Source organism: Gymnoscopelus braueri (assembly GCF_963280865.1).
Source record: "Gymnoscopelus braueri genome assembly, chromosome: 21".
Classification (NCBI taxonomy): domain Eukaryota; kingdom Metazoa; phylum Chordata; class Actinopteri; order Myctophiformes; family Myctophidae; genus Gymnoscopelus; species Gymnoscopelus braueri.
This window is the reverse complement of record NC_137623.1, coordinates 43,875,293-43,891,976: the sequence shown is the minus strand read 5'-3', so window position 1 is coordinate 43,891,976 and position 16,684 is coordinate 43,875,293. Positions and strand designations below refer to the sequence as shown.

Here is a 16,684-nt window from a genome sequence, read left to right as displayed (position 1 = left end):
GTGGCGGCGCTGTCTCAAAAGTGGGCGTGAAATTTGTAGTCCCCGTGTGTATCTATCAATAAAGGCATGAAAGCCCATGAATAAACAAAAAAATAAAAATAAAAATAAACATCTAAATCAGGGGTCTTCAACAGGGGGTCCGGCACCTCATAGGGGGTCCTCAGAGCTACTATAGGGGGTCCGCCAAATCTTTGTGTGATACGATTTAGTTTTTTTTACATTAACCACTTGAACCCTAGAATTCCTTTTCTGAGGGGAACATTAGCCGAAAATAACAGATCTACAAGCTCTCAACGCCTCGCAGAGTTTTGGCAAAGAGGCTATACAGTAGGTGTTTGTAGAGGGAAAAAATAGCAGCCTAAGTTAAAAAAAAACTTTAATCTGAAACACAATTGTATACAATATAGAGTAGGGGGTCCCTGCTTCATCTCTCTCTCAGCTAGGGGGTCCTTGGCCTGAAAACGTTGAAGACCCCTGATCTAAATTATATCCATGAAAGCTTGTTTAGTAATGGCAACATCCTCAATTAATTGAGCACCTTCTAAAATGTCATGTAAAATAAAATGTCATTTATTTTTTTTCATATGACAGTTCTATCTTCACTGTATTAGAATAAGAACTGCATTAGAACTTGACATTCTCTCTCAGCTAAGGGGTCCTTGGACTGACAAGTGCTGTAGAGACACAGACAGGAAGGATAAGGCAGACAGAGAGGTCACCATGAGGCTGGTTTCTAATCCACAACGTTCGTTGCAACGTATTACACGCGGCATGAGCCTTTGCCGGACGGCTGCGCCGCCACGATGCCGACGCTACGTCACTTCTAAATCCCACTGCACATGTGGGTCTGAATTCTAATGAGGATGCAGTACCCTGAGCGTCCACCTGCAGCAGGATTGAGCAGCAGACCACTCACTCACACACACAGATTACAGGACTGATATGACTGGATAAGGATGCCGGCGTTTGGCCAGCGGCGTTGTAGAAAAACTGACCTTGACATTCATGGTCTTGTGATTCTTCTTTGTTTTCTTCAAAAACTGCTTCAGGCTGCCAGAGGACATGTACTCTGTAATGAATATGACCTGTAGGAAAGCAGACAGGCAACTATTAATCCTTTTGATTCAAGTGTGTGTGTGTGTGTGTGTGTGTGTGTGTGTGTGTGTGTGTGTGTGTGTGTGTGTGTGTGTGTGTGTGTGTGTGTGTGTGTGTGTGTGTGTGTGTGTGTGTGTGTGTGTGTGTGTGTGTCTGTGTGTGTGTCTGTGCAGTGGTGGAAAAAGTACTCAAATTTTAATTTACGTAAGTAAAAGTATCAATACTGCAGTGTAGAAATACTCTGTTACAAGTAAAAGTGAGGTATTTAATTTACTTGAGTAAAAGTACAAAAGTATTGGTATCAAAATGTACAATGTACCAAAAGTAAAAGTACTCATTGTGCAGAATGTCCCATTTCACAAGTTCAAAATGTATACAAATCTTTTGAAAATGGCAGATCTACAAGCTCACAATGCGTCACATCGCGACGCATTGTGAGCTTGTAGATCGGCTATTTTCAAATGGACAAAATATATATAGGGCTGAAGTGGTTATTCGTGGTTATGTTATTTGTGTACCCAGTAAAAGTGTACATTTTAAAACACTGGAATTTACTGGGTATGTGTGTCTTTGCACACATACCCAACGTTTACAGCCTGTGTGTAAAAGAGAGGAAAAAAACTGACACAGTAAGAGAGGAGAAAGAAAGAAAGAAAGAAAGAAAGAAAGAAAGAGAGAGGAACAATAAAAACATACCCGTGCATTGCCGTCCCTCTTGTCTAGCCAGTATTTGTGGAACTTGACAATGTTGGTGTGTTCAACCTGCATTAGGTTCTCAAACATGTTCTTTATGTTTTCCTGAAAGACAAAACGGAAAAAAACGACAACATTTGGGTATCAAACTTCCATCAAATCTGTGTGTGGTATTTATATCTTTGCTTCAGTTTCTGAACCTCTTGAGATTATCAACTTTCCATGTCTCAACTTACCCACAGCCCCATGTCTCACACACACACACACACACACACACACACACACACACACACACACACACACACACACACACACACACACACACACACACACACACACACACACACACACACACACACACACACACACACACACACACACACACACACACACACACACACACACACACACATTCCATTTCACTTTCAAATATCTTTTGAATATAATTATTAACATGATTATTACTTACTACCTCTGCTATTAATAGTACTGATTTGTCAAAGTTATTTTGCTGCTTTTACACACACACACACACACACACACACACACACACACACACACATACACACTTTGTCCACTGTCAGAGAGAACATAAAACACATTCCATTTCACTTTCAAATATCTTTTGAATATAATTATTACTTACTACCTCTGCTATTAATAGTACTGATTTGTCAAAGTTATTTTGCTGCTTTCACACACACACACACACACACACACACACACACACACACACACACACACACACACACACACACACACACACACACACACACACACACACACACACACACACACACACACACACACACACACACACAGTTGAATTTTTATTTATCATAATTACCACCAAAGGTGATATTTTGAGTGTCTAGTTGAGTCTGTCTGAGGAAGAAGTTTTGTCGAGCCCCTTGGATTTCATTGTCTGGGTTTGCAATACATGCCTTTAAAAACTTTCACGCACGCACACATTTATATTTTATCCAAGGCGCTATACAACCGTGCAATACATTCACCCCATCACAGACACATTCACCCACCGACGGCGGAGGAAACCATGCAGGGCACCAACCTGCTCATCGTGAGCAATTAGGGGTTCAGTGTCTTGCTCAAGGACACTTCGACACTAACTCAGGGGGAGCCCGGGATCAAACTGGGAACCTTCTGTTTCCCCAAGCGGCCGCTCTACTACCTCCTCCTGAGCCACTGCCTATATAGTGACTGTCGGTAAATAAGATTGAATTCAATACCTCCTGTGCTTTGAAGACCTTCTTGTCAGAGAAGACCACCTCGTTCCAGACCACCTCCACCCCTTCTTCTGTGTCCATGGCCAAGAAAGCACTCTCCACACCGGGGACATTGCCTTGGCTGAGCTGTAGGGGGCAGAACAAAAAACATGCATTATGATTAGACCCGCCATAATTCTTAGATCCACAGTATAGACGCCAAATATAAAGGTGCTTAATCCATTAAGACTGTGTAACCACTTTAACCATTATTCTATACTTTGGCTATTCAAAAATAGCAAGCTCATAGCGCGTTACTTTGTGCCGCGCTATGCTATTTTTGAAAAATCTTTGAATATATATTTTTTAAGCAAAGATTTTTTGTGTTAAAAATCTTATTTTTAAAAAGTGTTTTTTTAAAGAATAACTGTTAGGATATAGAAGACATTTGTAAAATCCGCAGAAGCAAAGATTTGAGTTACAAATGTTTGCCTTAAAAAATATATATATATTCAAAGATTTGCACATATTTTCAAGATTTTTCAAAAATAGCAGATCTACAAGCTGAAGTGCCGCGTACATATGACCTGCGACATACAAGCGACATGCAATGTATGCCGCGACATACAAGCTCATACTATGAGCTTGTATGTCTGCTATTTTTTAATAACCAAAGACATCTTAAAATGACACAGATGTGTTCTCGGTTTGAATGGGTTAATCTTCTTGACACAACTGGTGGCATACCATAACAATGTCTGAACAACAGGCAACAACAGAGCCCACAACAAGAGCGTTACAAGGACAATAGCAACATAACTCTGTCAATAAGCTGTGATTGTACAGTAAAAGGAAATGGATAGGGGTCTGCCAAGGATAGACAGGATGCCAGGGTCGAGCGCTATGTGCCGCCCGGAGCAGCCAAGGTAAACGGGAACAGGGGTAAATAAAGGAGTCCATGTCCAAGGCCAGGTTCCACTCTTGGCATTACATGACACTCACAGCAAGTCACAATATACTACGCTGTGACCCAGAGGCCCTGCACTTTCCGTGGGGACAAGAGGCCACAGAATGTGGCCTGTCAATCATCGCCTCTGTGGGATTAATGGACTGTGACATCAAAGTCCACGGGCCAATCACAACACTTTTCTGAGCCTAATTATTCAGAAATCCCCAGATCACAGAAAATCCACTGAATGTTCTAAGTTCCGTTTCTTTGGGTGTAACTGAGGTCAGAAAACCAAAAAAAAAAAAGCCCTGAAAAAAAAATATATACATTTGATGTCATGAAACTTTTAAAGCCAGGGTATTATGTTTTGGTTCAAACAAAACATTTTTTTTGTTAAAGGTTAAATATTCTGAAAGTAATCATTGCTATAGAGTGTTTGTTCAGTCAGACAGTAGTCTGTAGTCTCCCTGTCTTTCCAGTTCTTTAATAAACAGAAAATACATTTTCGAGTAGGTGACAAAATTGTTATAGTGTTCCAGTTCCAATTTTGTCTGCATGCTCATAACCTGAAAATGCATTTTCTGTTCATTAAAGAGCTGGAGAGACATGGAGACTCCTGTTACTGAACACTCTATACAGCAATATAGAGCTATTTAACACTTATTTTAACCAAAGAAAATCACTTACCCGACCCTTAAATGTGTCTGTGGGTTTTATAAATATTTACCCAGTGAAAAGCATTAACAAGAGCTTGTGACTAGAACATATTAACTACAATGGATCCATTGGAACAGGTTATTTTTTCATTTCCTGAAATGTAACCGTTTTGGACATTACAAGGTTTTTCCACCCGACGATATGTTACAAAGTAGCCTGCAAGGGTCCAAAAAACCTTGCTTGTTGCAACCAATTAAGCACCTGACAGGTTTCATCACTGAGATCCATGCCTGACGGAGAGGCCGTTGCAGTACCGCACAATACAACACAACACACGACACAACACAACAACACGACACAAGACAACACGACACAAGACAACACGACACAAGACAACACGACACGACACAAGACAACACGACACGACACAAGACACGACTACAGGAAACTGTGTAACCCTCACCTCACCAAAACCGACCTAAGCACAGGTACACGATGAGTAGCTATCACACATACTGTGGCTGAAGTGATTATGAATCGTGTAGATGTCATCTGGCATCTGTGTACTGTTTGTCCCAATGCTGAAAAGCTTGTCTCTGATAAGAGCACGACCGATGCAAAACTTTGGGGTCGGTGCCGATCCCAAGGTGGCATTGAAGAAACTCTTAGAAGGAATAATGCGAGAATAATCAGCAAAGCCTTCGTCTGAGGTTCAGTAACGGCAAGCTTGAGCGTGCCAGAAAAAGGGCAGCCAGGACATCCAGAATGACCCTGTTGAGGGGCACTCAAAAATGCAGCCTGACAGCGAGTCGCAGGTTCGATTCCCAAGCACGACGGCCTTGCTGCATGTCACTCCCTGTCTCTCTCTCTCCCCGTTTCCTGTCACACTCTACTGTACTGAATCTGAATAAAGGCCCAAAAACATTATGAATAAAAATACGCAGGACTACGCTTGAAATGTGCAGCTGAACTACGTCTGGCAATGACCATGTAACTAAATGACAGACTAAATCAGTGTGCTTGTCGTAACCATAAACCTCTGGCTATATTAAGTGGTGGTGGCGATGTAGTGGCACAGGAGTTGAAGTACCATTGCTCCTGCTTGACAGCCCTGTACGACAGAGAGAGAAGGCATATCTGTTGGCAGCTGAGAAATAGCCTCGCGTGGCCAGACACTTTTTTTTTTGCAAAGGCAGATTCTCGTCTGGAACCAGGCTAGCTGAGAAACAGGACCTTCTAAGCGTTTCTTCAATGCCATCTCCATATCGAACCTGATCGGCAGCTGGTTGATTTCTTTCAAGAGTGGTATATTTGTGTTTTCAGGATGACATTCATAATAATGAGTTGGACTCGGAGACGACACTTTCTCCAGTCAGTTTGAGCTGCACAACTCAAGTGGATTAGAAGTGGACATTTTGTGTGACGGTTTAGGCCGAGGGCAGGGTTGCCAGATCTGCTTATCATAATTTCCTCGCAAGATTTCATTTGAAAATAGCCGATCTACAAGCTCACAACACGTCGCGATTGTGAGCTTGTAGATATGCTATTTTCAAACAGCTGATGTATGTGTTAAAGTGTTCATGTGGCCCATAGCCGCTTCTTTTGGGCTGGTTTTCCTAGACCTGGTTGCTTGTTTCTCTCACAGAATCTGGCAACACTGGCCGAGGGGCCATCCTTTTACCACCTATCCGTACAGAATATCTTCTGTAAGCACATTCAGGTGCGGGATACAACTACTGTAGGTTCAAACAAAGTGCTCTACACCTAGCCCGATCGTTCATCCAGTGCCATTAACCCATTGAGACCTGAGAAGATTCTAGAAATGTCTTCTAAATCCTAACAGTTTTTTGAAAAAAATCTAAAAAATATATTTTCGAGATTTTTCAAAAATAGCAGATATACAAGCTCGTAGCGCGGCACTCGGTGCCGCGCTATGAGCTTGTATATCTGCTATTTTTGAATAGCCAAAGACATCTAAAGTGACACAGATGCGTTCCAGGTATCAATGGGTTAAGTCCGGTGCAACCATCCGGGTAATTGCAGCCCCATTATTACCCTTGGCTCGGCTTTCCTGCGCTGGCACATCCTGTTAATTCATGTGCGGCTATCTAACTACAATACTACAACTAACTAAACTACTAGTTGGTGCAGGGCCCTATAGGATTTTGGTGGCCCTAAGCAGGATTGTTTGTGGCCTCAAAACACTCCCATCGCAACCACCAAATCACACACACTCCTCTGCATTTCTAAGACTAATATATTACTTTTAAGTATAGTATCAGCTGTTGATCCTCCAAACATTTATTTAAGTACAGTAGTACAAGTGTACTTACTGTGACTATCCACCACTGCCGGTTTGAACATTTTTAACAGGCTGATAAGTCTCACTGTCTCACCTGTCATTTGAGTCACAGTCTGTCTGTCACAGTAAGGGTTCAGGCTAATTGAGAGGTCAGGTAGAACATAGGATCACACTTTTTGATTGCATGCGAGTTTGGCCTTTCTTCCTGCTCCCGCAGAAACCATAGAGGAGTACATCAGCTGCTCCTCTTCTTGAGCACCGTCAAGTGTGATGCCCAATTTACTTCCCTATGAGTCATCTCCTCAGTTCCCTCTGTCTAGCTGCCAGGAAGGTGTAAGAGCAGACATCTTCATGGGAAATGACTAAAGCTGATATGCTATCACCAGAGATGACTGAGCAGGAGCCACTGGAAGGAAGAAAGAAAGGCCAAGCTTTCTCAATAAGTGTGATCTTCTGAGGTGGGAATGTTCACAGGTTTCTCAATTAGTCTGAACAATTTCACTGACTATGACGGGCTCCCCGGCCGCCCTAGTGGTTGTGGCCTAAGCAAACACATAGACTGCTTATGCCAGTGGCCGGCCACGAGTTGGTGTATGTACAGGGCTAAATAGATAGCATTTGGCACACTAAATTATACTAGAACTACAGTTAGTAGACTACAACTACAGTGAGTACACTACTTAGCCGACACTGAACCCCATGCTGAGTCTCACAGCAGTGATGTCACCAGTGTGCCCTGGTTGTGCTTTGACATCACTCTCTATATAAAAAAAAGAATGTCAGCTAATTGTCATTGATTACAACACTGTAATGTAGATCAAAAGACTAGACCTTGGACTACTCAGGTAGAAACTTAATTTATGATCGAATTATGACAGCAAACTGTGTATTTTAGTCGAAAATGGCCGCCATCTTGAAAACTAGAAGCCATATTGAAAGACACCATGGAATTTGTCAAAATACATACCTTTTGAAAATTTTTGATAACTAGATCATGAAAATGTATTCAGACATTCAAGTATTACACTGAAAAACCATCTTTCATTTGATGCGACAGCCATCTTGAAAAATGGCCGCCATCTTGGATTCTTACAGTAGGTGGCTAACGGGCTTTTCTGAAAAAGTAGGTCCTAGGCATTATTCATGCCACATTTGGTGCTTGTATCACAAAGTGAACGATTGTGTCACGTACTGTATCTGCTGCACTAAACTATTTACATATTGTAGTGCAGAGACCTGCAACAACCACCACAGAAGAACTAATGCTGCGTTTACACGGGCAGATACAAAAATACACCGCATATTTGTCGCTCTGTCGCTTTGTGTCTGTGTTGCTCAACCCGGATGTTGACGCCCGGCGCTTCGCTGCGTCATCGGAGCTACAGTTGTAGTTTTGTATCTTTGTATCTGGAAGTTGAACCCAGCTCAACTTTAATTTGTATCTTTGTATCTTTTGCAGCAGCTACAAACGTTGGATGTAGCTTTGTATCTTCATGTCGCTGGCTTGCATTGAAAATTAATGATGCCTGTATCTTCGTATCTGCCCGTGTGAACGCAGCATTAGACAAGCCACAAAAAGGAGCCGAATCCATGCAAAGAAGCACCTTTGTTACAGTAGCACCTCCAACTCCAACACACTCGGCTGACATCGATTCCCTTCTCCTTTTAACACGTACTAGCTAGGGCATGATGTCACTGTAGCTAAAATAATAAAACAGGGTTTAAGTGGTTAATGCTTGAATGGTGGTGATCCGTGTGTGGATAGAGAATGGATAAGCAGAGGCACTGCAGTCAGGATGAGTGTGTGAAACCATCTGTAACATGATGATGTAAAACAGAACAGGGACGGAGAGATGAGCAATGGTGTAAAGAGGCAAATGATGGATTAACGAACGAGACAGACAGAGGGGGAGAGGGAGAGAGAGAGAGAGATATAGAAGCGGCAGACCGACACAACGAGAGAGGTGGGGACTGGAGGGAGAGAGCGACGGAATGAGAGAAAAGATAGGAGGGAGGGAGGAGAGCAACGGAGGGGGGAGGGAAACGGAACGAGCTAAAAGAGGGGGAAAAAAACGGGCCAGTGTAAGAATAAAAGAGACCGTGGTTTGAGGTGAAATAAGGACACGTTGGGTGGTTGCCAGCCCTTTTAAGACCCTGTTCACGTCACGTGTTCCCATGGTGCGTTTTAAATCCTGTTCAATAATGAATGAATACCTTCATTATTTTTCTCCCAACCCCCCCCCCCCCCACAAATAACATAGCTAAAGGAGCTTTTTGCTTCATTTAGTATTCCATATCCTACGAATTATGCATACATTTGATCCTCCAGAATTTGAGTATTATTATAATCCAAGAGTATCCACAGAGAACAGAACATCCACCAAACGCCTCATTGATGGGACCAACGGTGGTTTCAGTTTATGGGGGGATACGGGGAGTGCTTTATTTTGTTCCACTCAAAATCGCTGCATGCTTCCTCATTGACCGATGCTACATTTCTTTGAGGCTCTTGGCATTCAGTGTCTGAAACCTGTTTTCAGTGAGTGCTAGTCTCAGAAAACATCTGCTATTTTTTGAAAAATCTTGAAAGTGTTTGAAAAATGTTAACACAAATCTTTTTCTTCTGGGGGCCCTTGGCACAAAACATTTTCAGATGGGGATTTAGAAGGCGATTTGTAGAATCGGGCCTCCTCAGGTCTAAATGGGTTAACCCAGGGGTTTTCAACCGGTGGTCTGCGGAATCGTGAAAAATCGTGAGTGAATTGTAGATCTGCTATTTTTGAAAAATCAAGAAAATTTGTGCAAATCTTTGAATATATATATATATATTTAAAACGAGCATTTGTAAAATATTTTGTTCCAAGGACCCCCCAGAAGCAAACATTTGAGTTACAAATGTTCGCTTTAAAAAAATATATATTCAAAGACTTGCACACATTTTCATGATTTTCATTTAGAAAATAGCAGATCTACAAGCTCATAGCGCGGCACTCGGTGCCGCGCTATGAGCTTGTATATCTGCTATTTTTGAATAGCCAAAAACAATTGAAAATGATGGAGATGCGTTCAAGAGATGGATAGGCCCAGATCAGGACTGGATCGGGGGCAGGATGGCCCAGACAGATGTACCATTTTATGTGAGAGTGCGTGTGTCTTTGAGGAGTGAGGCAGCCACAGACAGCCACCCCCGGGCTCCATTAGACATGCACTGCATCAAAGGACATCAACAACACAGTCAGACTGTCTGGTGATACTGCCTGGTCTGAGGCGACCTGATGTTATCTACTATTACTACAGCACTGTCCTACGGAGAGCAATAGGGTCACGATTACAACATTTAAGTTGACGATTCATTGACATACAAATGATTTGGATTAAAGAGATAGTTCACCCCCAAAAATGACCTTTTTTCCTATCACGTGGTCAATAATTTCATGACCGGCAGCGGTTCCGGTGTAGGAGACGCAGCGGTTCCGGTAGGAGACACAAAGAGTCTCCTTTGTGTCTCCTACCGGAACCGCTGCCTACCAGTCCGCTGGTCATCAGATTGTAGGCTTAGGAATCCCACAAAAACAAATAAATATCCATGAATTCAAGTCTCCCTGGGGTGACTAATCGATAGATTTTTTTTAACATTTTGGGTGAACTATCTCTTTAACGATGTTTTTGGCATTGAACATGGAACATATGAATAAAAATGTAATTATGTTAGCCTTACCCATTAAAATGTGTCATTTTTTATTTTAACCACTTTAAACATTATTTTATACAAGTATTTGGCTATTCAAAAATAGCAGATATACAAGCTCATAGCGCGTCACTTTGTGCTGCACTATGAGCTTGTAGATTTATTTTTGAAAAATCTTGAAAATTTAACTCAAATCTTTGCTTCTGGGGGGGGGTCCCTGGAACAAAATGCTTTGAGATGGGGGTCCGCGGCCAAATATATATCATTTCGGGGGTCCTTGACATGAAAGAGTTTGAGAACCACTGATATAGAAACATACGTTTTTCAGAAAACTGTTGGGATTCAGAAGACATTTGTAGAATCGGCCTCAAACGTACTGTTCTTAAGGTCTAATACTTTGAAGTTTCTGGATATGGTTAAATTTAAAACGGCACAAATTATTTATAAGGCAAGAAACAAAACATTACCAGGAAATATACAGAAATTGTTTAAGGATAGAGAGGGGAGGTACGAATTGAGAAGGGAATTGAATTTTAGAAATCTTGGTGCTCGTACCACTCTTAAGAGCTTGTGCATATCTGTCAGTGGAGTGAAGCTATGGAATGGTTTACCGGAGGTGGTTCAGCAATGTAAAAATATAATACAATTTAAAAAACATTACAAGCAGAGTCTGATGGAGAAATATAGATATGATAATTAATGGACGTATGGAAACTATAGTGTATACAGTACATAATTATAATAATGGTATGGGGTGTAACGGATTCCGTTGGTGTGTGTGTGTGTATGTATGTATGTGTAGGTATGTGTGTATGTATGTATATATATATATGTATGTATATGTGTATGTGTGTATGTATGTATATTTATGTATGGGTGTACATGTGTTATATGTGTATATATAACGATTAGGGCGTGTTGCCTGCTCAGTAAAGCATGGTAACATAATATGTTGGCATGTTGTGGTGAGTTTCTGACATGTATATGCGTAATAACTAGGAAATTGATGGATTGAGGGGTATGGTGTGATGTGGTAGTGTTGGCGTTTGTATATAACGGTATGATATTTGAATGGGTGTATATTAGTATATGCACGCATTCGGGTGTAATTATGTGTATAAGAATGAAGAAATGGGTGTATATATTGTATATTTTCGAGTGTTCGATTACTACGATCAGTGTAACATCTTGAATGTAATTATGAAATACTTTGAGTGTTCATATAATATGAACTTTATAAAAGATGTATCTAAGTTAAAACAACATGAAGGAAGGATAGGCATAAATAAGCTTTGAGCTTCAGCCTATGCCTTTTTGATCAATCATCATGAACCATTGGCTTATAGTGGGTTATGTTTGGTGTAATTGTTGATGTGGATCAAAATAAACTAACTAACTAAGGTCTTAATGGGTTAAAAAAAACAATGGACTTTAAAACCCCTCCCTGTTAAGCCTCAGTTATACTTAGTTGCACGCTGGTGTCGTGCTCAGTTATTAGCAGATCTACAAGCTCACAACGAGTCACATTCGTGATGCGTTGTGAGCTTGTAGATCTACTATTTACGGCATGCAACACCAACGTGCAACTGAGTATAACTCAGGCTTTAGAATGTAGCTGTGGGAGATAGTGTCACCCTTATAGCTGAAGAGGAGCATTTAGCAGTAATAAGTACTCATTTTTGGCTGTGTAGGAGAAACCAAAATGATAGTTGTCTGGTCGCTAACCCGTAATTACCACGCTTCAAGTACATCATCAGCTACAGTATGCGTCAGATGACAAGTGATTCAGTAAGGAAGAGCGCGCGCGCCTGCTTGCTTTTTCTCTTAAGTGAATAGAACCATTCATCATCATGCAAAATACCTTAAATACCAGAGCTTACATGTAAATCTTCCAGGTGAGGGAGAGGATCATTGCAAGGTACTGGTGGGAGTTTGATTAATTAAAAGACCGGGAACCACTTAAACCATTATTTTATACTTTACTTATTTTAAACCATCATTTTTTTGTGATCGTGAACATTTGTGCAAATCTTTGAATATATATATTTTCTATAAAGCGAACATTTTTAACTCAAATCCTTGCTTCTGGGGGCGTCACTGGAACTAAATATTTCAAGATGGGGGTCCACGGCCAAATACATATCATTTTGGGAGCTCTTGACATGAAAAGGTTTGAAAACGACTGATTATAGCAACATATGTTTTTTTAACCGTTAGCATTTAGAAGACATTTGTAGAATCCCCCAGAAGCAAAGAATTGAGTTTAAAACGTTCGCTTTAAAAAACATATATTCAAAGATTTTCATGATTTTTCCAAATAATTGCAGATCTACAAGCTCATAGTGCTATGAACTTGTATATCTGCCATTTTTTAATAGCCAAAGTATAAGATAATGGTTTAAGTGGCTAAAATGACAGATGCTTTCCCGGTGTTAATGGGTTAAATAGAGCGGGGAAATATGGCAGCCAACTTAATTTACCTTCACGCTTTTGATGTGAGCCCCGGACCCACAACATCTCTCAGCTTTGCACGAGTGACCACAATGGAAACGAGTCCCCAGGACTTTTTTTTGTGTTATCCTTTTAGCCTTAATGTCTGACTGCACCACGTACATTCCTGACCTAATAAAGTATTCAATCAATCAATCAAGTGCACAGACCTCTGGTGAGCTCCGCAATTCGATTAACTTAAGCATGCACACACACAGAACAATACGGGCCATTCAGCCCTGTAGCCTTGAATATGGTCCGTCAACGCTGTAGGTAGGGCTGTTACTTACAATCATTACACAATCGCCTAATTGCAATTTTTTTAGATAATCTCAATTATTTTGCATAATCGGACGTCATAATCGTTTCCATGTTGAAAGATATTCATACATTTTCTAAATGTTTCCAAAAAAATGAAGAAATAGCTGATCTACAAGCTTACAATGCGAGCTTGTAGATCAGCTATTTACGCTATTTAAAAAAAAAAAGTGTAAGTATAAAATACGTCATATCTGCCCTGTGCCAATTTTGATTACGAAGCCTAAAGTAAAGGATGTAAAAGTAATCTGCCCTGATCAATATGTTGTGTTTAACATGGTTTTCCCCTAATAAAGTGACAAAGAAAACCTAACAAAAGAGGCTGGAAGCACACCTACTCTTTGTCCCTTATTGAGGAAAGCTATGCGTCTCAGTCCCTCCCACAGAGGACGCATGAAGAGATGCAAATCTGTGACGCACGTAAGTGAAATAAGTGACAGGACATGCAGCTGGGTGATTGTGGATGTATATACGTGCATGTTATTCTGCACACATGCAGGCAATAAACATGTATGTCATATTGTCCTTGTACTGTAAAACAAATTGCTGAGAAAAATTGGTTGCTCTTGATGTAAAATTGTGAAAAAACAATAAAAAATCAAAAAGTCACAAAAAAAGTCTGTGACGTACCAGAAGAAGTTCTAATGGAAGTTGACAGACAGCTTTGCTTTCAGCAGAGGAATGTGGAAAACAAAACCTCTCTAGTGACAAATATCACATACTGTAGCTACATGAGTCGGTCATACAAGTTACGGTCAAAACTTTTTGGGGACATAATTAAAAACATATTTTTGAGTGTAGGGGGTCTAATCAACAAGCACACGGCCCAAACAGCGGACCCAGTCCCTGTCCGATACTGCCTTAAAGGGTTATTTCATTTTCAAACATGTTTAGGGGTAATTTTAATCGGGCTTTTGTGAGCACCTCAGACAATAAAATTTTTTTTTAAGTTGCTTGTTTCAATATTTAGATATTTGAATTTCATTTTATCAGACACGCCCCCTTCCTATTAAAAAAACCATTGTAACTCAATTAATCCATCATGGTTAAAATGTAGTTTGAAATTCCAATGGGTTTGTGAAAAATAAATAAATAATAATATCTAAACATAATACAAACAACTTAAAAACTGTCTAGAGTGAAACACAAGAGCCTGAGTAGACGTTAAAATGACCCCAAGCATGTTTGAAAGTGAAATATCCCTTTAAATACACCTCACAGTTGACAGACAGCAGGGACCTTGCCAGTGTAGCAGCCCACCTCAGCTCTGCTGCTGCCCACCCAGCGCCAGGCTGCAGCATGCAGTGTGGGCGACAGGCACATGGCGCTATAGGGCCCTGTTTCATTGGATGCAACATTCCTAAGAAAAGTTGCCTGGGTGTATACTGTGCTGTAGGAGGGAGTGGTGGAAAAAGTACTCAAATGTTTTACTTAAGTAAAAGTATCAATACTGCGATGTAGAAGTACTCTGTTACAAGTAGAAGTCTGGTGTTCGAAATGTTACTTGAGTAAAAGTACAAAAGTATTGCTATCAAAATGTACTTAAAGTACCAAAAGTAAAAGTACTGAAATGTTTGAAAATAGCAGATCTACAAGCTCGCAACGCGTCGCGTTGTGAGCTTGTAGATCGGCTATTTTCAAATAGCCTAGGTATAAAATAGGGCTAAAGTGGTTAATGTTTGTTTTATAATGTAATAATGTATATCTGCAAAGTAACTAGTAACTAAAGTTTTCAAATAATTGTAGTGGAGTAAAAGTACAATATTTGCCTCTGAGATGTAGTGGAGTAGAAGTAAAAGTATTGGAAATTGGAAATACTCAAGTAGAGTAAAAATACCTCAAAATTGTACTTAAGTACAGTACTTGAGTAAATGTACTTAGTTACTTTCCACCACCGTCTATAGGGCCCCGTTTCATTTGATGCAACATTCCTAAGAAACACTGCCTGGGAGTATACATACTGTACTGTAGGAGGAATTGCAATCAGCCCCGGGCCCTGACCATAGTGAGGTTATTAATATGGCTGTTATTTCTCACATTGGTTCGAGGAGGAGGCCGCAAATATTGAGCTATGAGCTATTCATCAGCTATGTCAAGGCTAAAAGAAAGAAAGAAGTGTTTGGCTACTGGGTTTTTCAACCCACTGTGGTTTTCATTATTGCTCAACTTTCTACACAGTGCTCCTCTAATGTACTCTCTATGAAGGGTGGGGGGGGGGGAGAGAGAGAGAGAGAGAGAGAGAGAGAGAGAGAGAGAGAGAGAGAGAGAGAGAGAGAGAGAGAGAGAAAAAGACAATATCGTTGTTGTCGGGCAAAAACCTCTTATTTCCATATTCAAAAATGTGTGTTTTTTCCTAAATTAACGCCCTGCTTGATCATACTACAGCGTCACACAAGAGCATCAAAGGTACTACTAGCACTACTACTACTTTTGCTATTTTTGAATGCTGAAAAGTAACAGTTTTGTTACATTACAAGGTTTACCGCCGACTGAGACAGATATATACAACGACTACCTCTCTGCTCTACTACTCCACTTTAACGAGAGATGATGATAATCTGATTACAGTATTACTAGACTGGAACACAATGCCAGGTTGGGGGGGATTCCATAGTTTTCGGGGCAGAAAGCCACATCTCAGTTTCTCTCCACTGGCGTCAGACAGAGATTTGGGGTTGGGTGGGTGGGTGGCCACCCCGGGGTTGGTTTATTTTCTCTAAGATGTTGACAAACAGTCGGTCCCCTGTCCCACGATGGAGGTCGACGCCCATGTGGGGTTCAGTTCAGTGCTCTGTCATGGTAGTGTGAGGACCTAGTAAATAACATGGCCTCTGATTGGCTGCTGACAGGAGGTGGGTTTCAGACAGGGTGGGGTGGGCGGGGCTAAAAGGATTAGTTGGGTGCAGTGGTGGAAAAAAGTACTCAAATGTTTTACTGAAGTAAACGCATCAATACTGCAATGTGGAAGTACTCTGTTACAAGTAACAGTCCGGAATTCAAAATTCAGTTGAGTAAAAGTACAAAAGTATTGGTATCAAGATGTACTTAAAGTACCAAAAGTTAAAGTACTTAAATGTTTGAGAATAGCAAGCTCACAACGCGTCGCGGCGCGTTTTGAGCTTGTAGATCGGCTATTTTCAAATAGCCTATGTATAAAATAGGGCTAAAGTGGTTAATGTATGTTTTATAATGTATATCTGCAAAGTAACTAGTAACTAAAGTTTTCAAATAATTGTAGTGGAGTAAAAGTACAATATTTGCCTCTG

The 16,684-nt window shown here is 40.7% G+C and overlaps 1 protein-coding gene across 2 annotated transcripts in view; it reads right to left on the bottom strand.

The window, feature by feature from the left end:
• Positions 1 to 16,684, bottom strand: part of LOC308077517 (nuclear receptor-binding protein 2-like) — an 84,654-nt gene that overhangs the window by 20,634 nt on the left and 47,336 nt on the right. For both annotated transcript variants that reach the window (XM_080418264.1, XM_080418265.1), the window contains exons 2-4: positions 3,039 to 3,161; positions 1,792 to 1,893; positions 996 to 1,085 (exon numbers count right to left, since the gene is read on the bottom strand). In XM_080418264.1, the coding sequence (XP_080274390.1) occupies positions 996 to 1,085; positions 1,792 to 1,893; positions 3,039 to 3,161 (315 nt within the window). The remainder of the gene's footprint in view (positions 1 to 995; positions 1,086 to 1,791; positions 1,894 to 3,038; positions 3,162 to 16,684) is intronic.